The 24,915-nt window shown below is 44.8% G+C and overlaps 1 protein-coding gene across 1 annotated transcript in view; it reads right to left on the bottom strand.

Moving 5' to 3' along the window:
- celsr2 (cadherin, EGF LAG seven-pass G-type receptor 2) overlaps window positions 1-23,353 on the bottom strand; it is a 60,707-nt gene extending 37,354 nt beyond the window's left edge. The window contains exons 1-2 of the mRNA XM_044023370.1: window positions 19,450-23,353; window positions 2,267-2,977 (exon numbers count right to left, since the gene is read on the bottom strand). Of these exons, the coding sequence (XP_043879305.1) occupies window positions 2,267-2,977; window positions 19,450-22,987 (4,249 nt within the window). The 5' untranslated portion in view covers window positions 22,988-23,353. The remainder of the gene's footprint in view (window positions 1-2,266; window positions 2,978-19,449) is intronic.
- Between the last annotated feature and the right edge of the window lie 1,562 nt (window positions 23,354-24,915).

Below are 24,915 nucleotides of genomic sequence, written 5' to 3' on the forward strand. Positions count from 1 at the left end.
TGTTGTAGTCATCTATAATTAATGATTTCCTTCCTCTGCTCTGCTCAGCAACACAACTACTACTGAAAACGGATGTTTCTTGTTTTCTGCGCCGTGTAAAGCTCACGCTGAATCCCTGAGCCTCTAAAATAAGCTCTAGTGAGGAAACACAGTACGTCATATCATCATGTCTTTGATGAGAGCCTGGGATGAGACTGTGAGTGTAGGTGGAGATTCTGACCAAAAATGCAGAGAAATAAATAAAGGCAGAACTTGTGTTCACTGCAAAAGCAATAATCAAGCGATCAATAAGTGGTCACTCTGAGCTGCGTACAGGACACTGTGCATCTACAAAGAGGCCGGTGACTGTGACAGATGTAGACATTAAAGCTCCCCCGGGATCTTTGAGAAGCACAAGAGGAAATTAACATGAGGAGTGACAGTGACATGTGGACAGCTCGGCACGTGACCTTTCACCTTCTGCTGGTGTCGTCACACATATGTGCAGGCAGAGGGAAAACGTGTGGACTGTGGAACTCGAACTCCCTGCAGTCATGTCTTAGAAACTGTAACTAGTAATCAGTGTTAATTACAGCCGAGGCAGATGTACCGACATGTTTGCGCTCATTTCAAACCTTAATCTGTCACAATATTTGCCTGACAACACGGCGTATTGTGTACATAAGGACCGCACATGGTTCAAACCACAGGCCGTGGCTTCTCTAACATGTGCATTCATGGGAGGACGATGTGTAAGAGAATGACTGAGTATTCTGTTGTATGTATGAAAGCTTTGAACTTGTGTTTTACTGTGGAAATTCTCCTAAAAGGCAGTTTAATCCAGATTTCTGATTGACTATAAAGACGGAGAGAGACACACAAGGTTTTCCTCATCACTCAATCATTTCAGATTTCTTTTTCCAGAGTGTGAACGCTCCAGATCCACTCTGCTCAGGTCACATGTTCTCTGCAGTTAGCTGATTTTGTGTTACCCTGGCCCTGACAAGCAGCATGTTACCACGGTTACCGCTCGTGCTGTTGCTACATATAGTGCTATACATGTACTCAGGGTGGCCACGGCCCGTGTGACTGAACCTGACAAACTCATGTGTCAGGTCCCTACAGGCTCAGGAGGGGAATCTACACTCTCGAGTGTGACCACACCCACCTCGAACTGCGATGACAGGACAACAGCGTGCACTGGTTATCCATGTAAAAAATGAAGATACACAACGTGTGGTATTTAGCGCCAAAATGACAACAAACTCTGAGAGGCAAATTAAAAAGAAAGAGAAGAACAGAAGAAGAAGAAGAACACAGCAGCAAAAAAGAGTTGGAATGGTGCCCGACATGCTAATAACTAGTCACCAGTTAAAGTTTTGGTTGGTCGGAAAACACTTAATACAAGAGCTGAACGATTTTGAATTAATATCTAATATCTGATTATTTAGACAAGAGTTGTGACTGAGGGAATTTTTACATTTTTTATTCTCATTTTCATTCAAAAAACTTCTGTAGAATAAGATGAGCATACGTAATAATGAACCTAAAATGATATTTTGACAAATATTGCACCTCGTGCAATTTGAAAATTGCAGTATAGTCTTAATGGTGAATAAATAAAATTTATTCACCATTAAACTTTATACTAACATGTTAAAATGGGGACATACCACCACCTGTCGTAGCAGAGGTGGGTACATTTAAGTCAATAAATTGATTCTCTACAAGTGCAGTCGTCCAATGAACTGTGCATGTAAACGTACTGACTGTAAACTCCATCTTTGAAGTGCATAGCAACAGTAACTAAGGCAATTGATTTTTTTTTTTTAAGTAATTAAGTGAGACCATAAAAATACAACAGTGTGTCACGAGTAACTAACCTTTACAACACAGAGCATTTAGGTTGTTTTTTTCATGACTATATTAAAACTTGAATTTGTGAAACACGTCACATTTCAACGTTTGCTTGGCTCATTTTTATTTATTTTATTTTATTTTATTTATATTTTTAACAAAAATAAAAATAAAACAGTCTATTTTGTGACTTCTGTATCGCAACTCCCTTTTTTAAATAAAATGTATGCGATATAAAATGAGTCATAATTTTGACTAAAAAAATAGAATAAAAATAAAATAATAATTTTTAAAGCCTGAATATGTGACCTATAAACACACACCCACAGGATGTCCATATAAGGAGTTGTGTATTATTCCCGCTGCAATTTACCCAGGATGCACCTGTGGCACTGCTCTGTTAATACATGAGTAAAGTGCAGTTTCTCACCTGTGTAGTCCTCAAAGCACTCGCAGGTGTAGCCGCCCTCTCTGCTTCGACACACTCCGTGCGCTCCGCAGGGTTTGGAGTAGCAGAGGTCGATCTCCGTCTCACAGTAGTCTCCCGTGAAGCCGGTGGGGCAGCGGCAGCGGAGCCCGGCGATGGGGTGGATGGGTCTGAACAGGATGGTGTCGGACGCGACAAACGGCGCCAGGCTGTCAAACTTCAGCACGGACACGCACTTCATGTAGTTCTCACACGGCTCGCGGAGGCAGATGTTGTCATCGAAGGGGAGCACCTCCTGCGAGGAGATCTGTGCGAGGAGGCTGCGGTTCAGATACAACCTCTCCTGGAGCTCCTCCGAGCCAAAGAACTCACCGCCGCCTCCGCTTTCAGCCCCTCTACCGGGCCTGTCGCCTCCGTGGCTGCGGCCTCCGGGTCGCTGGTGTCCCTCCACAAACAGCGGCACGGCCACGGACAGGCTGACGTTGAGGATGCGAGCGCTGACGTCCGTGTCGTCCTGGATGTTGAAGATGACGACGTCTTCGGGGGCCGCGGACAGGACGCGGGCCACGCCGTCCAGGAACTGCGACAGCAGCAGGGAGAGGAAGTGCTCCTGCGAGGTGTTGGCCAACCTCAGCGTGATACTGTTGGACAACATTTCGTCTGTGATGATGGTGACTTGGAGAAGACACTGGGCCGAAACAGAGTGGACACCGTCTGGAAGAAGAGAGCAGAAGGAAAACAGTGAGTGATGACGGCTGTGTTCTTATGTGAGGGACACATTCTGACAGGGATGCAAGCAGGAGGAAGGAATAGTGGACTGGCGATCTGTCCAGGGTGTGAACCCGTCTATGGCCCTATGTCGGCTAGGATTGGCACAGCTCCCCCGTGAGACCCTCATGTGAAGGATAAAGTGGTAGAAGATGTATAGATGGACTTAAATAAAAAAAACAACAACAACAGATCACAAAGAACAAAAAGAAAATTGTGCAGAAGTCACAAAATAGACGTTTTTTCTTTACAATTTGTGCACAAAAACGAGCCAAGTGAACTTTGAACTGTGATGTATTTTCAAATTTCACAAATTCAGTCCGATTTTAAAACATTTTGAGTAGTTTTTGCTCAGGTGTGTTTATGTAGTTGGTGAAAGTAAAAAAAATTTTCATCAGATTGTCTAGGTTGTGACACTCTATATTGCACATTCTTGTACCCTCTGTATATACTGTATGTTGAAACATAGTAATGGAAAAAAGCAGTGTTCTAAACCTTTAAATTCACTGAATTCATATCATTTTATCTTAAAGTTGCCGCGTTGTTGCGTTGTATCATCTCACCGCCATCACAGAGAGAAAACACTATTATTTACTACATGTCACTGCCGGCTTGCAGGTTTCTGAAAAACAAGCTTAATCAACTCAAATATGTGATGAAAACAAGTCTCACTTTCTCCCTCAAGTGTAATCAATGGGCTGCTTTGTGCCGCGGCGTTTGGACGCCGGCCAGAGAGCAGAACCTGTGTGCAGGAACCCACACAAACAAACAGCAGCAAAGTTACCAGATCCTTGTTTGGCAAGCACTGAGTTTAAACACAGAGTGCCAAAGAGAAAAGGGGGGGAGGAAAAGGGGTAGGACAGGAGAGCGGGGGGGGTCATAGAGGAAGTGAGACAGAGAAGCATGTTTGACACGGCTTTAATCCCTCTGCTTTCAGTCAAGTGTTTCCAGCACAGTAATAATGTGGCCTTAGTGGAGGAAGTGGGGGGGAAAGAAATCAAAGGAGAGACACAAGCGGGGTCGCTCCTCTAATTCACACTTTACTGTAAACACACACACACACACACACACCTGTGTACACAAGGAAAGCACCCATGTATGAACAGGAGAACACAAACCATCTTCTCCGTCAGACGACAACAGATACAACTCTTCATCATGTTATAAATGAATGAATTCATAATATTTAATAGAAAAAAACAACACCTTCTGGGCTTACAAGCTAATGCATATATTATTACAGAATAAGAGCTAAACTCTATGTGTGATTTTAACCTGAAGAGTTCCTTTCAAAAGCTCACTAATTAGTCCCTAGTGGCAAAAAATGTCACCTTCCCAAAAAACTGTTCTTCCACTTTAAATGAGTCTGTGAGCTGTACCCATTAATAGTTTTATGTATATCAGGTTTATTTGACTTATATCAGGTTTATTTTGATTTGATTTTAGCAGGTTCTGTGTTGTAGTGTAGTTTTTAAGTGTTTGATCATGTGTGTGTTATTATACTGTTCATGTAAAAGCACAACTAGGGACAAGAGTTATATAAATTAGCAATAACTATAAACTCTATGTACAGCAGTTGGATTATTTGGACTGGAAGTGCACGGACCATGTACTTGTTCTCAGAGCCAGAAACAGTGAACAGTGACCAGAGAACAGACTCTGCTTGCTGAACACTGAGGCCACGTATCAAGACAGACTCTGCTTTAATAACATCTTCCACCGATTGTCACTGTTGCTTGGGAGCTCAGTTTGGGCAGAGCCCCGGTACGTGGACGCAGCCCTGGGAAAGTGAGCGCGAGGAGAATCTCTCCTGAAAGGGACCAGACCATCCTTCAAAGAGGTCATTCTCCGTGGAGCGATACTCCGCTCAGGAGCGGCGGAGAAGTGGAGCACTTTGGGCCAAAAAGAAGATAAAGAGGGATGCTTAGTTGGTAAAGAAGACAAGGTGCCAGCTCTGAAGTGTGATGCTGCTTTCAACCCCAGAGCCCGACCCCCTCTGGGCTTCTGGGTGCCAGGAATGCTTTCAGCGAGGAAGTGGCGCCAGGGAAAAGATTAAACACAGGACTGCCAAGACAGTGTACAGCATTGTGTGTGTTGGTATGTATATGTATACTTTATATGTTTGTGTATACTGTATGTATGTGTGTGTGGTTGTGGTGATCCATACATCAGTGCAAGCAGAGCAGAGAGTGTGCACTGACGGAGAGGAAGCGAAGTCACCACAGAGTCACAGAAACTGAGGAAAACAACCCAACTTCATGACATTATAGAACACAGAGCATTCGGCTGCTTTTTCCCATCACTATGTTTAAACATACAGAGGTTAGAAGAATGTGCAGTGTAGAGTGTCTTATATCCTTTATATCCAGCACAACTTAAGCAATCTGATGATTTAAAATGAGAAATTTTATCACATTCAAAGTTCACTTGGCTCGTTTTTATGAACAAAAAGGTCTAATTTTGTGACTTCTGCACAATTATTGCTACTTTCTATCACAACTAAAAATGCGATATAAAATGACTCATAACTTTGACTCAGCAACACAGGAGAAGACAAAAAACACACACCCAGGATGTCCATATAAGGAGTTGTGTATTATTCCCAGTAAATGAACATCTCATATCATTTAAAATCGTCACATCTCAATGATTCAGGTGACAAACTAAAGGTGCACCACCACATACATCAAACAAAACAGACTTTGCCTGAAATGATTTTGGAGTCAAATCTTTCAGCATGTTAAAGACAATCATTAATCTATTACTGCATACAGTGTCTATAAAACCAGGCAGGACAACAGAGCTAAGACCCAGATGACTCTGATATACTGATGCTAACCAGCTGGATCATTGTTATTTACAGAAAAAGTCCATCAAAGAAGCACAAAGGTCATGTTTCACTGAAGGTTAAAGCCTCCAGTCACCAGCACAGAGCATAAATGATTAGCCTGTGGACAGGAGCCGTACTGGTTTCTACCTTTAAATGATTTATAATGTCAGGAGAGCTGTGAATGACACGTATTCCACTGACACAGCCTTTAGCATCGCACACGGTCGGCTCAGCTATCACAAGTATCACAACAGAGATGTAAAGATTTGAACTATTAAGGATCAGTGAGCGACACACATCGGTGAGACTGGCCTAATTAGACCACAGTTTCCATCCAGTCCCCCCGTTTGAATCCCAGAAAATGTCAACAAAGTCACGGTGGATAGAGATCAAGTAAGACTGTGACCAAATTAGTGGGGACAGAGACATCACCCACAGCAGCACAACAGTAACCCCAGTAACACTCTCACACTGCTGCTGCTGCTGCTGCTGCTGAAATGACACTTTAGCGTTATTTCCCTCCATCTTTATATTATGCATTTGTGATTTTTGTGACTTTGCCTATTTACAAAGTCAGAAAGGAGGAGGGGGTGTGAAAAGAACATGAGAAAGACACAACAGAGTCAACAGGTCCCGGTAGTTGTGACTCCGTCTTCAACTAAACGACTTAACTGTGGGCACCAGAGGGTTAAGCAGGCTCATGAAACCACGTGTGTTTTTATGTATATTTATGTATATATATATGTGTATTTAAAGTGGACATAGACGTTATTAAAACTGCTGATTGTAACCTTTCAACAGTGAAAAGCAGCTCTTTTTTCAAACGTTCAAATACAGACAACACGTTCAGATCACGCAGCATCTGCACTACTGTGTTTCCAGACAGAAACTCTATGAGTGGACATGTGTTTCAGTTCTGTCAGCAGCCTCAAATCACTCACACCACTGGGGCTGCATGTGTGTGTGTTAGGGACCCCGACTAATGGATTACATTTCACTCGTTCTGACATCACCTTGCCATGTTTACGGCCAGTTTGAGGCTTCGTTTTACTGGGTAACAGGTGAACAATAAATCTAAATGAATAAATAAATAAAAAAATAAAAAAATAAAAAAATAAATGTAAAACCTGGCAATAGGAATTATGAATTGCGATGTCACAGATGCGGAAAAAATGACTCAAAGAAATGAAAAACAACATCTATTTTGCATCTTTTACTTTGGTCTCTTTTTGTCTCTAAATTGATACAAATAAACAAAATCAAGCAAAGTCTACAAACACACACACACAAACGAGTGGCTTGAGTGAGTGAATCATTAGAATCAGTTCATTAAAAAGATTTGTTCAGTACTTCCTGCATGACCGGAGCACAGACTCAATACAGCGGCAGGGTTTGTGATGTGTCTCGCCGCTCGCGATCACAGGCTTTCAGCAGTGCTGTCGCTAAATACACCAGATTTGAGACATTTCTTTGTTAAATGTTGGAGATTAACGCACGTTTTCAGGATTGTTAAGACTTTCTAACTGATCTACAGTTTGATTCTTGTGCTTCTTCCTGTGACGGCACCAGTTTCATCAGCTCACACACAAAGGGATTACTTAAGTTAAACACTGAGCCAATGGAAGCACCTTCTTGTTGTCGTGTGGAGGGGAAACATTAGAGCCACAGCAGTGTAGCAGTAAAACATCATCACAACTGATGTCGAGCAGTTGTTCACCGTCAGTCTCAGTTAAGATGCCGCACTCAAACTTAACCACAATGACTCTGTGAGGCGAAGAGGCCGGCGCTCCCTGTGTCTCCCTGCAGAAGTGTGTCATGCCGGGCCTCCGGGTGAGGAGGTAACGAGGTTGAGCAGAGCCTGCTGTTAGTAGTTCAGCATCAGCACAGAGTATGCAGTGCAGCGCGCTCCGAGTACTCACTACATCAAAGAGCACAGAGTCGAGTCCCGTTCCTAAGATCAATAGGGAATCATAAATTAAAAATCACTTTGGAGGAATAAGACCGTGCACATGCCTTTACACTTCAGAGCCTGTTCCAGCTCCAACCAGCATGATTTGCATGAATTTCTGATTTAAGAACGAGACTCTCGGAAATGTACTTCCTGCTTGGCTGTTTGTTTTAAAATCCTTTTTTATAATTATGTTTACAAATGCAACAGCTTGGAAGCAAGCGAGACACTGTTGATTCACTTTTCGAGCTAGTCTTAGTCAGACTAACAGAACTGGATAATGCATAGTCTGATTACTCTTGAATGTATACGCCGTGCACATGCACCAAACTTTCCTGGAAAATAACAAACAGCACGACAACCTCGGCGAGAGCGGACCCACTTTTGTACTGACGCTCAACCGTCCATCGACATTCAACAGGAAACTGATGCACTAGTTTGTAGAGATACAGCGCCACCTAAGGAGGCGGAGTCAAACGTTCTCCTCAGCGTGTTTAGCATGAAGCTACTCGCAGCCAAGTGGTAAAACACAGACTTTCGAAGCAGGTCTGAGATCATTGTGCTCAAAAACAGATAAAGTCACAGATAAGAATTTAAAGCTGTGGTTTGTGACCTGTGGTGACTCTCGTTGCTACTGCCGATGTTATTATCCTGCCTCTGTTTGTTCATGGTGAACAGAAACGATGTAACATCGTGAACAATTCTCTTCTGAAACGTGATGGAAACATACGTCCAACCCTATTTGACAGTGATTTAAATGTCATAGACATCTATTTATATTTAAACGTAATGCACGGCTGTCTTATTGTAATTAAACATTAGCCAGATTTTTCCTTTTTTCTTTAATGTTCATTGTTTTTTGTGTTACTTTCCTCGAGTTAATACAAGCAGAAGTGATATTACATGGAAATGGACACAAGAAATTGTGCACTGATAGTGAATTTATATATAATATATATAAAAATATGGATATGTGACTGAAAATGAAGTATAATGTTTCCAACGTACCATCATGATATTCAAAACTGATATTTTATTCCCTTACACAGTGGCAACGAGCTGGCATTAATAAGAGTTTGAGCAGGACTGAAAAAGTGAGATTTTATTTTTAACTTTTACCTGAAGTTTGACTTTTTCTGACAGTGTGATGAATAAGGACTCAGGCTGTGGAAACAGGCTCAGCTGCAGAGTCTCTGTCAGGCCGTGTGCAGCCAGTGCGACCAGCGAACAAAAAAAAAAACAATTTTAATGAGCTACGACTGTGTGAAAATACTGTCACAAGTGTCATGTTTGCATACGGCTGACAAACTCCACACTGGCGAGTGCACACGAGGTCACACACATACAGGACTGCAGCCATGAAACATGAAATTATTTCATCAAATTACATTTAAACACTTTGCCCTTGAAGCAGCATGTGTGTGTGTGTGTGTGTGTGACTAATGTATTACATTTCACTCGTCCTGTCGTCACCTTGCCATGTTTACGGCCAGTTTGACATTAAACTTAACTGGTTCACATGTGAACAATAAATCTGGTTCACAGAGTAAAACAATCTGATGGAAACCAGACGACAACTGGAGTCACACGTGCGCGGATGTCGTCTTTTCCCGGCAGCGGAACAAACTCCTGTTGTGGAATTTCACGGACGTCATGGGCAACCGGACGACGCTAGCTGTCAATCACAATGTGTCACGCTTAATTGTCTTTTCCTCCAGCTGAGTACGTCGTTTACAAAACTGACACTGAAGAAGAACTCAACCAACCTAGAGCTTAAGGGGGCCGTCCACACGGAAACGAGCCTCACGTTTCTGCGTAGACAGAATACGCTACTTTAGGAAAACGATGACGTCACAATCCCAGTTCTGTCATTCATTATCTTGTGTTTGGAGATTGTTTGACAGTTAACAACTAGCGTCACTGAAAAGTAACTAAAGTCAGTCTGAAAAGACTAGAACTGTCCTGTCTTTAGAGATAAGACAGACAAGAACGAAGTGTGTTAGATGGATCTCACGCGTGCGGCAAAATTGTGCTTTTCCTTCTCGTAGTATTTAGGTTTATGACAGAAGTCGCTAGTCACTTTTTAAAAAGACAAAAAAAGTGGAAACGGTGCAATAAAGAAGTAATGGCCGCTGACAGCGTGTTCTGTTTTTAATGTCAATAGAAACAATGAAAGAAGATGTTGTGGTTAAATGAGGCGTCACACTGGTGACAAATGATCGCTAAACAAAAAAGTAACGTGACACTGAGTACACGTATGTGAACATGCACCCTGGTTAAGTATGTACACACATGTGCGAAGTATGACCCGGGCCATATTCTTATGGATTTCCATTCAACATGAATTATTTCACCGCCCCCTGGTGGGTAACTATTACCTCTCTCCTACTTCTTAGACATCACTTTTAAAAACAGTCTCAGGTACCAACACACACATACATGAAGCTTGAACAACAAAAAAGAGGGAGGAGCTGTGCAGTTTTCCACGGTTTGAGAAAAACGATTACAAATGAAAGTCATTATTCATTTCAGCCTTTGTTACTTTGAGAGGTCATTAAACAGATGTATAATAGTCGGACAAATGAATGGGGAAGCGCTCTGCGTGAGCAGAAACCCTGCGAGGTGTAATCATGGCTTCACTATCAGCGAGTTAATGTTCAATCAACGCCTCGGTACAGAAGAACAGACAGAAAAATCACTTTGACGGCTGACGTGGGTTAAAGACCGGAGCAGCAGAACTCGAGCTCTGTGCCTCTGGTGCCTCGTGTGGTTAGATCAAGCTTATCAGATGTCTCCTTCATTAAAACTAAAATTAAGTGTGATCTGTTTGGTATCGATTTAATTTAAAAGCTGGAATCATAAGCCCCGCCCCCCATCAAAGGACACAGTAAAATCGGTCTACTTGAATTAAACAGGGCTGAAAAGGTGAAACACACTCAACTGCTGCTTGAATGGGGCCTGATGGTGGGGTGGGGGTGGGGGCGATGCATTCAAAGGGAAGGGCAGGTTTTTCAATCCATTACCCCCTATATTACCCATTCTCCCTCTTCCTGACCCCCCACTAGACAAGCAACGGCCCCCCACCTCCACCTCCTCCACCACCACCGCCTTCCACGCATAAAATACAGTAACGACTCCTGCCAGCGGCTCACGTCACCATCTGTCCATGAGAAATCAAGACGACCTGCAGCACCGTGCTTACGTTTCTCATTCAAATCCTCTTTTTTAAAACAAAGATCTGACTTCAAACCACCAGAAATGTGTCATTTGTGATTTTAAAACCCCTCTTTACTTAACGTCATTAAAGAATTACTGAGTGCAGCTCGGTGTGTGAAATGGAAACCCTGGTGCCCTTTGACTTTGAAAGCTGCAGTGAAACAGATTGCGTCTGCAGCTGCTGAAAAGTGAAATACATCCACGGTCTCCTGTGTGTGTAGCTTCTTATTTAACTGTGAGAGGATTTTCTAAAACACAAACCCCTCAAAAACGAAGTATTTACCAACTGAAATCCATCCAGAAAGACCTGCAACCAACAATTATTTTCATTTTGAATGAATCTATTGATTATTTCCTAGTTATTTCATCCATATAATGCAGAGAATAGAGTAAAAATATCGATTGGTGTCGGGCTAACGTCAAAAATGTTGATACCCTCTTGGTTCACAAGTCAAAGATATTCAGTTTAATTTCAACAAACCAGCACATATTCAACTACATTTAAGAAACTACAATAACAGAACTAAACAAGCTCATAGATTCATGTTTGATTCATTGCCACAGCACTAAAGCACACTATGCTTTTACTCTGCCTACAAACTACAATCAGGTGTCCTTTTATTTTGAAAGGCATCCTCACTGACATGCATTTATCCGTGTAAAAAACACGAGGACATTCTCCGGCTTGGCCGTCTGTGTCGGCAGACTCCTCGTCTCTACAGGTTAATAACAACGTCGGTTGTGTCTTTGATGAATAGACGAGCAACAAACAGAATTAACACCAAGAGTTCCTGTAAAAAAAAAAATCCCACATGCAAATGTCACCCTCAGAGGAGCGAGCGGACAGCATGCCCAAACTCCTACGCAGCAGATTTTCTCTTTTCTGCAGAACAGTGTTAAAGCCAATTATATCAAGCAACACAAATAACACTCTCAACATCATGATGTCCAATTATCAGCTCTTCATGTGTGTGTGTGTGTTTAAAAACAGAACAACGTGCAGGTTCGTTAAATATTCCTATTTCTCTGACCTTGTTTGCTTTGCTTTAACTGACTGTTTTACCTTCTGCAGAACAATTAAGCGCTCGGAAATAAACCACAAACACAACAACAACAACACCTCGTCTCAACACTCCCCGTGTGTCAATAATGGAAATAGCTCAATGTCAACCCAAGGATTTCAGTCCAGAGGAGTCACAGCAACACAGCTCCACCCTTCCCACCCCCTCCTCCTCCTCTCCTCACCCCCTGGTTCCTCCATTCAAGAGGAGATAAGCCGACTGTGCTGGAGGGAGGGAGGGAGAGGGAGAGAGAGAGAGAGAGAGGGAGAGAGGGAGGCCATTCGTACTTATTTTCAGACCGTGCTACAGCACAACAGCATCCACTCCTGACACGTTTCTGTTGCATCTGAAGACCGGGACATTCCACACATTCTCCCTCCACAGCAAAAGCAGCTTTTGAGAGTCACAGCAAAAAAAAGAGGATCTGAACTCTTACAATCGGATCATTTGCATATCAAAGGAACGCCGCCGTCAGCGTAATAGTAAAGAGACATTAGCATACAGAGATGTGACCGAGCGTGAGCCCAAACTCAAATGTATCAAGAGTTATTTTGCATGAGCAAAAGTCCAAGAATCAAACTGAACAATGCTGAACTGTAGATCAGTTAAAAAAGACTTAAAAATCCTGAAAATGTGCGTTAATTTCCAACAATTAGCACGGAAATGTCTAAAATCTCATTATGTAACAGTGGACTGCTGCATAAGTTCATTTACATGCACAGTGCAATCAAGCGAAGACCGTAGTCTGACTAAGACCGTAGTCTGACTAAGACCACAGTCAACTTGCCTAGTCCGAGTATACATGCAGAGGAAAAACTGATTCATTGGCCGTGTACGTCTGACTCCGCCTCCATTTATCTCTCTATAAGCTTGTGTGTTTCCTGTTGACCTTTACGTCACAGGAACAGTCAGATGGATCGTGGCTGTGGTGCTGAAGCGTAAATCTCGTCTGTTCGTCAGTCCAAAGGTGGATCTTCTCCATAGCTTTCGCTCACACCGACGCCATCGTGTTGTTTGTTCTACTGCAGTTTATACGTCGCCTCCTTCTACTTCCGGGTCAAAGACCAAGGGAAGACTTTTGGTGCAATCCCAGAGTAATCAGACTATGAATCACATGATCCAGGTATTTTAGTCAGACTAAGACTAGCTCGACTTTAGGCGACTAAAACTGGATTTTGAACGTGGATGTAAACGCACTGTGAGTGAGAGAATGATTTTAAGGCGTTGGAAAATATCAAATTCAAGATCATTTGTCAGTCATTGTAACCACTGGATATTATTCATAATCCAGGTTTGATGCCAGCTCAAAAAAACCTTCAATTATTTTGACACTTAATGGTTTGAAATTATTTGTGGAAAGAAAAGTGGAAAAGTGCCACATACAGTGAGTCAGTCTACAATCAGAAACCACGGCCGTCGCAGTATAAAGAGTCTCATTCATTCATTCATTCATTCATTCAACTCTGAGGAAACCATGTGTTTAGTTAGCCTGACGCCCTCCTGTCACTGCTGATATCAATAAATTAGACAGTGATGAAAACACTCCTGCACACTGAGGTTCAACACCTCTTAACACACACACACACACACACACACTTCACAGAGTTAAATCATATGAAACCAGGTCACCGTGAAAGCTCAATTGGATGTAATACTGAATGAGCGGCATGTAGCGTAAAGGTAACCGCCTGCTAAATAAACACAATCTGTCACAGTGAAAAGCTTGTTCTCGCGCTGTGATGATGTCGACACTGAAGATCTAGACTGAGATTAATGCACAGGAAAAACATTACACTACAAATAGCACTTAGTTACAGGCCCTTTTATGGTTAAAATAAGTCTAAACATTCCGATTTATGTGTTAACGAGTTAAAGACGATCACATTAGTCAAAACCACTTCATTCAGCTCACTATTCTACTTATCCATGACCTTTTGAACTATTACTGTTTGTCCTTTTACCTAATAATTTAGACCCTTTTATCTATTTCTTCTTTTGTTTGTGGCTTTTATTAATAACAGTAATTTATCCGGCGTGAAACCAAGAAACACTCACAGCAAGTCTATATTGTTATATATCTACGTTTGTAACACTGATGTTGAAATAATTCAAAAGTATGTAATGTTTGTAAATGTGATAAATGTGACTTATGGATGAACATCAGGCCCGGTGAGACTCTCCTGAGGACAGCAGCACTGGTGCAAACAAGTGGACACAAAGACAGAGGGGACGGGGCTGGGGGCGGGGACAGGGGCGGGGACGTCGCTCCAGACAGAGCCTGCTGCCATTGTCTGCTGCAAGAGTGAGGACAATGCAATCGATGCAAGCACCACCAGGACTCACCCCAGCGATGAACCAGCCCTAATCCTAAACACGTAGATGATGTCATTTCAGCCCCCCCCACACACACACACACACACACACACACACACACACACACACATCTTCGCTGGACCTCCGACGCAACCAAGCGTGGAGCAGCAGAGCAGTGAGGCCCACAGGAGGATGTTCCTGTGCTGTGTGGAACCGGATACTCTCTGAGTGTCCGTGTGTGTCACAAATCAAAGTCACATCAGCGTGAGCTTTAAAGCTCTGAGAACACGGGGCCTCCTCTGAAGTCCGTCTCCAAAACACATGGAAACACTACGACGTCAGGTGAAATATTTACAGGACAGGTCAGCGACGAAGAAAACCTTACATTCTTCAGTGGAGGGAGAGAAGGAGAGAGAGGGGGATAGTTGCTCTTTAGAACTTTATGCCACCCCTCCTTCCCTAAACCCTCCCCCCCCACCACTAACTTGCTCCACAAAGGGACCTTACCCCTCGTCCCCACCCACAAGGAATTTCTCAGGCATTGCTGGCTTCACCATGACACGCGTGTTTAACAAAGTATTTCTCTTAGGCATTCTCCCTTTCACAGGGGAGTGGTGGGGGGAGGGGCAACAGTCAAAGGAGGGTAAGACGGACCGAGAGCAAGTGGTGGATGATGAGGATAAAGAGGGAGGGTGGAGGAGCCTGAAATGATGGGAGGGAGTGGTGGAGGTTGCAGGGGTGAGAGCCGTAGAGTCGGGCAGATAGGAGAAAAATGGGGGAACGTTGACAGGCAAACAAAAAGAGGGGAGAAGAGAAACAGGATCAAGGTGATAGGTGATAGTGAAACGACACAAAAAGAAGAAGAGAAACTGTGCTACCAACATTCCGAGCGTGACTAACTCCATACATGGAGGGCAGAGTATTAGGGGATGACTTGTTGTACGAAACACGGACGAGCATTTGCACGCCTGGACGACACGAGCGCGAGGCAAACTGAAATTCATCGGCCATAAAAGAACTCAGAATATAAAAATCATACGACAGCGGAGTGAAGTGGATAATAATCACCACACACACACACACACGGAGAAGACTTCCATTCATTTGAACAGCCTGAAAGTGTTATCTCTGTCCCTACCCATCACCAGCTAATAACTAACCTTAACCATAACCTAACCACAATTATAAAAATATTGCCCCGTTTCCTCTAGACTCGCCTCGGCACAGTTATTATGCTTTTCCACTAGTACCTGGTACTTTTCTTTGGCATCTGCTCTGTCGAGGACACTGTGTGTGACGTGGTCAGACTGCCGTGCACTGATTGGTCAAAGAGTGTCGTCACAGGAATGAAAGCGAACAATGTCGGACTGTAGTTCAGTTAGAAAGTCTTAACAATCCTGAAACATTCATCATTTCACAGAGAAACCTGCCGCTGTATTTCAGTCCAGTGATTCTAATGATTCAGTACGTTTACAAGTCACTAGTTTGTGTGTGTGTGTGTGTGAAGTCACGGCAGTTTCATGCCGCTGTGCTGTGATGACTCCGCCCACGTTGAGGAGGTACTATATTGTAATGGAAACACAACCAAACTGTGTCGAGCCGAGGCGAGGCGAAGCGGTACTGTGTAATGGAAAAACACCATTAGGTTCTGGCCTCATTGGGAACAGGTTTTGGTCTCTGTGAGGAGTACTGGTCCAGACAAGGTCTGTGTTTGTGAAGCTAAACACACACACACACACACACACACGTGTGCAGTCCCGTGGTCACCACAGATTAACTAAAAAGATTATTATGAAGTTACACTGGCTGTGAATGACTTGAACACGATGTAACACAGACATTAAAATTCCAGTCTTTCAGCTTTATCTTATCCAAGGATCAGATATCTCTCTGTCTCTCTCTCTCTCTGTCTGTCTGTCTGTCTGTCTGTCTCTCTCCATACATTTACATAGAACACAGTCACTGAGGAAGAAAACACAGAACTGCATGTAAAATAAGCAGAACCATCGTGGTCTGCTCTTGTTTTTCGGGCCGAATGCCAGAACATGTGTCTGAGACGACTTGAGCAGCAGAAGTGGTTTGACCTTGGAGCGTCCGCAGCCTCTTCACGCTCACACTCAGGTTCTCTGTCCAAACACAGAAGACGTCTGATGTCCACCGTGTAACTTCAGCGTGTGTGCAGCCTGCAGTGTGATGTGAGCGGAATCAAACTACCGTCATTAGTCGCCTCTGCAGCACACAGGCACATGATATTAGTTTGGACTGTGGTAGTAATAACTGTGTCACTTTACGCTGCAAGAAAGACACGGATGAATGGATAATGAGGGATTAGCTGGAGTCTGTATGAGCAAATGAACGAGAGGACGACTACGAAGCGTGAGAAGAAAAAAGAAGAAATCTTCGACATCGAACGCAAACTCCTACTTATGCAGGCTCACGCTTGCCTGGGAACACTGGATCAGCGCCTGAGTGTGTCAACACTGATCTGACACATCGCAGGATACAGACGCAGCAAATCTAATCCCACACGGCGACAACCTTCCTCTCGCCCTCTCGCTGCAGTGTGACCACAGTTCTCTTCATGATACGGTGTAACGATGGAATACGGAATGTCACAAAGGAAATGTGCGACTTTTTTTTCCCTCCAACAATGATTCGTTCGGAGATAATCCTGATATGACTCCATGAATCTCTCTCTCCCTCAGTCAGTAAGAGTTCAGGCCTTTTAATACACTGCAAATCTCCTGAACATGATTACATTGATTTAATCTCTAATTTTCAGCCAGTGCACACACAAGCAATACAGAACATGAATGCCAATGTGCAATATTCCTTGTTTACAGGAACTTTAATCCAGGTAACCATTCCACACTCTCTTAATCCAACAAATAAAAAAAAATCACGTTTCTGTGAGTTCTATGAATATGATTCATGTATTTTCTTCTCTTTTTAAGTGTCTCTCTTCACTAGGCTTTAAACTTTATAATAATATAATACATTTGATTGCCGCTGCATTAAATATGGGCCATCAATTTCATTTAATCGGTAAAAGTTCTACACTAGAACAATTGTCCAAATATCAAATTGTGTTGGAGTGTTGGAATAAAAATGGGAAAATAGATTTTTGTCAACTCCCTCAGAGATTTGCATATTATGGTACATGAAGAAAACAACAATCTTAACTGATGTGTTACGTTAAATATAATTTGCACTAAAAAGCTGTTTCTGTATTTATATAACCTTATATATAACCCTATAAAGGCATATATGTGAAGTAATTAGACATTATTAACAAGTGCATTGTTACTCAGTTTAGTGAGATTATTATGGGATGAAAACTCTTGGTGTGATTGCAGTTCATTCAATCCCATCTTATTTCTATACATGTCAAGCCAAAGCCGACTCCACCTACAAGGTTAATCCAGTAAATGAGTGAGAAATGAGACGACCGAACAGAAAACAAGTTCGACTCAAAGCTAACGGGCCGAGCGACGCCTGACGCTCAGAAACGACGTTAATCACAGTCCAACAAACGCACAAAAGAGCCCATCAGAACTCGACCATCATGAGGAGCCTCTTCAATGGCAGCAGAAAGACAAAGATAATGGGAGGACGTGGGAGGTCCCGCGAGGACCAAGCCTTTGAAAATTGGGGTCAGTGGCTCCAACTCCTCCTCCCAACACTCTCTCATATTATAGTACGACTGTATTTTCCACATATCTCATGTTTACACAACCTCCACCCCCCCCCATCCTCCTGCCTCCCCCCATCTCCTCCTAACTCCTGCAGGGGTACTGACACATAAACCCCAGCAGGTGTGGGACGTGCTGGGGAGACACAGCCTCTAATTGGTCCTCAGTGGAGTCACAGCTGTTGCCCTCAACCACAGCCTGGTATGAGTTTTAACGCCTGCCGCTGAATAGACAGCTCACTATTGTTCTCCAGAGAGAGAGAGGCAGAGCGCGGCTCCAATCCACGCTAACTATACACTATCTGTGCTTCAGTGTCAGCTCATCAACAAATAGGAAACCACTTCATCTCCACTGTCTCATTCATTCTTTCATCCATTCATTCATTCAAATAAAAGAAATCCCGAGGCTCCTGTTTCTGTCAAATGTCTGATTCCATCTTTAACCTTGACGTCCGAACATCTTAATGATAACGCTTTTCTGGTAGGTTTAGCCAAGATCAAGGAAAAGGCAGATTTACAGCGAATCACAGTGCGGCAAATGAGCTCAAACCAAGGCTTACAACCACACACACACACACACACACACACACACTGTGAGTGCAATTCAAGTTCAGTCACATATTTGGAGCAAATAAAACTCTGTAATTTGCAGCACTGACAGGTAAGATTAAAGGTTCAGGGTGGTTTAAGACGAGCATGAAAAGCCTAACCCCACACATGACCCCTTTTATCACATATTGTGAGTGGAACAAAAAGTAATTTACACCAAAGCCATCTCTTATTGTCTGTTGTTTTTTAAAAAACAACAAAAAACACCCAAACAAGCCTCTGGTGCTGGAACACTGACAGCTATTTAACGTCGGCCCATCAAATAAACAAGGCATAACGAACATCAGCTCTTAATCTTGACACTAAATGAGCTATAGAAACAGACCATAATTGAATAAGCTCTTTCAGGAACGGCATTGGTGGGGGTCTGATGGATATTAGTGGGGCATGATCAGTGTGCTCAGTGGAGTGTGGATCCCACAGGATGTGCAGACATGCTCAGACAAACAGCTATTTAAATCTCCACACGAGACAGAGCTGTAGTGAAAATATAATGAAACCATTCATCTCACTAAATTCAACTGTTTAAATACACCTTTGTTTTTAAATGCCTGAAAAATAACAGTGAGATATTGGGAGTCAAGGGTGACACACGCTCGTCATCAATCAACTGGACATGAAGAGACAGGATGTGTTGGTGGAGAAAGACTAGGATTACACCTCTGTGGAGCTGGTCTTCCCCTTCCACTGTGCTATTTTTCAAAAGCTGGGTGGAGTCTGCAATTACAAAGAGTTATCTCACAGTCTCACCTGACACTGAGATCCTCATGGAGGCCTCCAGGGGCCGGTTGTTATCCAGGGCCTGGCTCAGCTGGATCTCCCCCGTGCTTTGGTTCAGGAGGACAAGGTTCAACTCGTTTCCCACCTGGAAGCTGTAGTGCAGCAGGTCCGAGACGTCCGGGTCGTGCGCGGGGATGCGGCCGATGACTCCGGTGGGGAAGCTGCTGGATTTGTCCGTGACGTAGTTGTTGAAAATGATCTTGAAGTTCTTGAGCACGGGCACGTTGTCGTTCTTGTCCACGAGTTTGACGTGGACGGTGGCGCGGCTCACCAGAGGGGCGGAGGTCGCCTGGACCACGATAACGTACTCGGACCTCGTCTCGTAGTCCAGGTCTATTAATGCGGTCAGTTCTCCGGAGAAGATGTCCAGCTGGAACGCCTCGGGGATGTTTCCCTCCACGATCTGATACATAATCTGCGCGTTACTGCCTTCATCTGGATCTGTGGCTGATATGTGTGCAACCACGACTCCTATGGGGCTGTTTTCTTCCACCATGATGTCAAACTCGTCCTTTTCAAACACAGGGGGGTTGTCGTTCACATCCAGGATCGTTACTTGAATGTTTACGGGTGTTTTGAGAGCAGGGACACCTTTGTCCACAGCAAAGGCCTGGAGGCTGTAGAGAGGCACGTTTTCTCTGTCTAACCTGCGCAGTGTGCGAACAATGCCGGACGTCGACTCGATTATGAAGTCTCCGTCTCCGTCCTCGCCTCCCTGGAAGGTGTAGAAGACGCGGCCGTTGAGCCCAGAGTCTCGGTCAATGGCGGACACCTGAACCACACTGGTGAACACCGGCACGTCCTCCATCACTGACCCCACGTAGTTGTCTCGGAGGAAGCGGGGGGAGTTGTCGTTGACGTCATTCACCAGTATCTCCAGGTACGTGGTGTCCGACTTCTGAGGGATGCCGTTGTCCCGAGCAGTGATGGCGAGCGTATAGGAGACGTGGTCTTCGTAGTCCAGCTCCATCTGCGTGGTGACCGCTCCCGTGTCCTGGTCGATGTTGAACTGAGGGATGCTGTCGTCCATGAAGTACGTGATGCGCGCGTTCTCCCCCGTGTCTTCGTCCGTGGCGCTGATAACGACAACAGTAGTGCCCACGGGCCTGTCCTCGTTGATGTTGACGGTGTAGTGCGAGCTCTGGAACACGGGCCGGTGTGTGTTGGCGTCCGTGACGTTGACGAACACTTTAGCCGTGTCAAAGAGAGTGCCGTCGCTCGCAGTGACGGTGAGGACATACTGCCGTTCCAGTTTGTAGTCTAGAGGCAGCGCCAGCGTGATGAGGCCCCCTCCACTCTGACTCGTGATGGAGAACCTGTTACGAGTGTTCCCGCTGGATATCTGATAGGTCACCACACTGTTGATGTCCTGGTCCACGGCGGACACGGTCACCACACTGGTCCCCACCACTGCGTCCTCGTTGAGTCGCATGTAATACGCCTTCTGGGTGAACTCCGGGTTGTTGTCGTTGACATCCAGGATGGTCATGCTAATGCTGGCTGAGGAGGACATGGCAGGGTAGCCATGATCGCGGGCCTCCACGCCAAAGTTGTAGAAATCGACACTCTCCCTGTCCAGCTCGGCCGCCACTACGATCCAGCCCGTGCTGTTGTTGATTGTGAAGGGGAAGTGTGGCGTGGTTTCTGTGAGGCGATATTCCAGCCTGGAGTTGTCCCCAGAGTCTGCGTCCACTGCCTGGATGTGGATGATGGAGTAGCCGAGCGGCACGTTCTCCAGCACGGTGGCCTGGAACGGGGTGCTGACGAAAATGGGGGCATTGTCGTTGACGTCCAACACCTGCACGGTCACTAAGCCGCTGATGTTGGACAGAGGAGGACGTCCTCCGTCGTGAGCTCTGATCCTCAGGGTGTATTCTTTGTTCGCCTCATAATCCAGTTGACTCACCAGGTCCATCTTGCCCGTCTGCGCGTCGATGTAAAACTGTCCCCGGGTGTTTCCACTCATGATGCTAAAGTGGACCACGGCGTTGCTGTCTCTGTCCTCGTCTGTGGCAGTGACCTGCAGGATCTCTGTGTTTGGAGTCATGTCCTCTGGAACCTGGACCACGTAACGTTTCTCACTGAACTGAGGAGCGTTATCATTGTCGTCCTCTACCACTATGTGAACAGTAGCCGTAGCGCTGCGTGGACCGGGGTCGCGGCCTTGGTCATTAGCTTCGACTAACAGCATGTAATCCTCTACCTCTTCTCGGTCTACCAGGCCTTTGGTGCGGATCACGCCAGACCTCGAGTCGATCTCAAAGACGTCGTTGGACCCGTTGTTGTTGAGGATGTGGTAAAGGATGTTCCCATTAACAGGTGCGTCCCCGTCAGTGGCCCTCACGGTTAACACCTCATAACCGATTTCTAAATTCTCTCTGATATTCTCCTTATAGTCCTGCTGCTCAAACACGGGGTCGTGGTCATTCGAGTCCCTGACTGTGACAGTGAGTGTGGCCATGGCGGAGCGCCGAGGTGTGCCGTGGTCGACCGCAGTCACGCGGAACACATGGGTGTCTTTTGTCTCCCTGTCCAGCACCTCCACTGTGGACACGGCACCGCTCGCTGGGTCCACAGCAAAGAGGTTGTTGGAGCGGCTGTCAAAGAGAGCCTCGATGAAATACTCCAGCCTGCCCGCCTCTCCCTCGTCCACATCCACTGCTTTCAAAACAACCACAGGAGTCCCAGCAGGTTGGTTCTCTGCCACAGACACTTGGTACATTGGAGGCTGGAACTGGGGGCTGCTGTTGATGCTTCTCCTCCTCCTCCTGCTCACAATCCCTGAATCAGACTCGGCTGCCTTTTCTAACAGCTTTTCTAAGTGGGCCTGCTGGAAGGGCCCCTGCCCCACACGCCAGTGGACGGTGACGACTTTAGTATTCAACGCATTCCCAGTGTTTGTGTCACAGACGAGGTCTAACTCCACGAGCGTGTCCTGCTTCCAGCACAGAGTCTCAGACAAACACAAGTTTCCCTCAGAGAAGTAAAAGTCCTGGCTGTGAGCGACTCTGCAGCGCACCGGAGAGCCGGGTATCAGAGCTGCCACGGGGAGCAGAGCGGAGCCAGCCTGGTGGCACTCTGTGCGGCGGTGACTGTGGCCGCTGAACAGACTGAGGACGTCCATGTCCCACTGAGGTTTCCTTTTACGCGCGTGTAAACAGTTCCTACCGTGGACGTGCACCTCGTACTGGCTGGTGATGAGGTGCCTGTAGCCGGACCCCGTGCAGTCCACCACCGTGTACACGGTGAAGGGGTTGGAGCGCAGCGACGCGCACTTTATCCAGTCTGAAAGGAACACAATGCCCGCCGCCGCGTCCGTCTCCAGGAATCGCTGGGAAAATTTTGGAGCCAGGACCTGATCCAGAGCGCACCGCGCGCCCTGCTCCACGCCGGCCAGCACTGTCCCCGGAGCCGCATCCTCACCGATGTGAACGTTGTAACAGCGCGCCAGCCAAACCACTTTCCAACAGCAGAGAATAAAAAACAAATCCCTTTGAATGAAGTGCATCTCTCCTCAGTGTGTGAGATCCGCTGCGTCTCCGTGCGGGATTTCTCCTCCAGATCCTTCCGACTTCAAACTTTCCGCCTGTGAGTTTCCCTTTGTTGCAGAGAAGCCATGCTCTCAGCGGGCGCACTCCTCTCCGGCTGATTCTCTCATGGAACCGGCATTAACCTTGGCCGGAGCTCACTCACACACTCACACACACACAGACACACACACGCGCAGATGGCAACAACTCCTTCAGCAGCAGCAGCAGCAGCACATCCGCTCCGTCCGCGCAACTCCGCGTGAATGGATGGTGAAAATGGCTCCTGCTCCCACTGCGCCTCCAGCAGGCTCTTCATTATCATAATGTGTGTGTGTGTGTGTGTGTGTGTGCGTGTACCTGATGTTCCTATGTTGTGGGGACCTAAATTCCTAAATGACTAGACATGTTTTAAAGTTAGGCTGAGGTTAGGATTAGGATTAGGTCAGTAGTAACCAGAGGTGGAAAGATTGCTGAAATATTCTACTTAAGTAAAAGTACCACTGTTTTGATAATATTCCACTTAAGTAAAATATACTCAAGTTAAAAAAGTAAAAAGTAGCTTTTTTAAAAGTTGCTTAGTTACTTTTTTAACAAGGTTGTGGTTCTTTCTTCTGTCGTGCAAAAATGACAAGGGGACACAAATCTCACAGGAATTGTTTCAAAGTCAAAGTGATGTGGTTAGGTGAAGGTTATTAGGTTAGCAATACTGACTGCATACTTTGGTTGATCTGTACAAACAAATGGAAACAGAGAGGAAAGAGTTAATAAATAATGACAATAAATGAACTTACACTCTTTTTAGACTCTGAAGCATTATGTAAAATAAGAATAAATAAAGATATTGTGATCATTTTTGGTAACTTTTCACGTGCGGCCCATCTGAGAACCACTGCTGTTGGGGATATGAGATCTAAATACAAATAAATAGATGATAATAAACCAGAGGAAGAGCTCAACAGTAGAGGCCACTGGGTTTAGCACCAAAATCGAATTATTTCTCTCTGACGTTTAATTAGATTCACTCACATACTGAGTTCTGTTGCTCAAAGACAAACACAGACACACACAGACAAACACAGACACACACAGACACACACAGACAAACACAGACACACACAGACACACACAGACAAACACAGACACACACAGACAAACACAGACACACACAGACAAACACAGACAACACAGACACACACAGACTACACACAGACACAGACTACACAGACAGACAAACACAGACACACACAGACACACAGGACAGACACACACAGACACACACAGACACACAACACAGACACACACAGACAGACACAGACACACACACAGACACACACACACACAGACACAGACACACACACACACAGACACACAGACACACACAGACACACACACAGACACACAGACACACAGACACAGACACACACACACACACACAGACACACACAGACAAACACAGACACACACAGACTAACACAGACACACACAGACTAACACAGACACACACAGACAAACACAGACACACAGACTAACACAGACACACACAGACTAACACAGACACACAGACAAACACAGACACACACAGACAAACACAGACACACACAGACTAACACAGACTAACACAGACACACACAGACAAACACAGACACACACACACAGACAAACACAGACACACAGAGACAAACACTTCCTAAAAGTTTCAGTTTCTAGCAGAAAACTAGGCAACACACTTTGTGTGGATGCCACTGTACAACCACCAGTAATCTTTATAGTTATAAAAGGTATAATTATATATATATATATATATATATATATATATATATATATATATATATATATATATATATATATATATATATATGTATATATACAAAACCACCTGAAACTTCAGCCCTGTTCGCTCACAAAA

This window comes from Solea senegalensis, linkage group LG4, assembly GCF_019176455.1.
Source record: "Solea senegalensis isolate Sse05_10M linkage group LG4, IFAPA_SoseM_1, whole genome shotgun sequence".
Taxonomy (NCBI): Eukaryota; Metazoa; Chordata; class Actinopteri; order Pleuronectiformes; family Soleidae; genus Solea; species Solea senegalensis.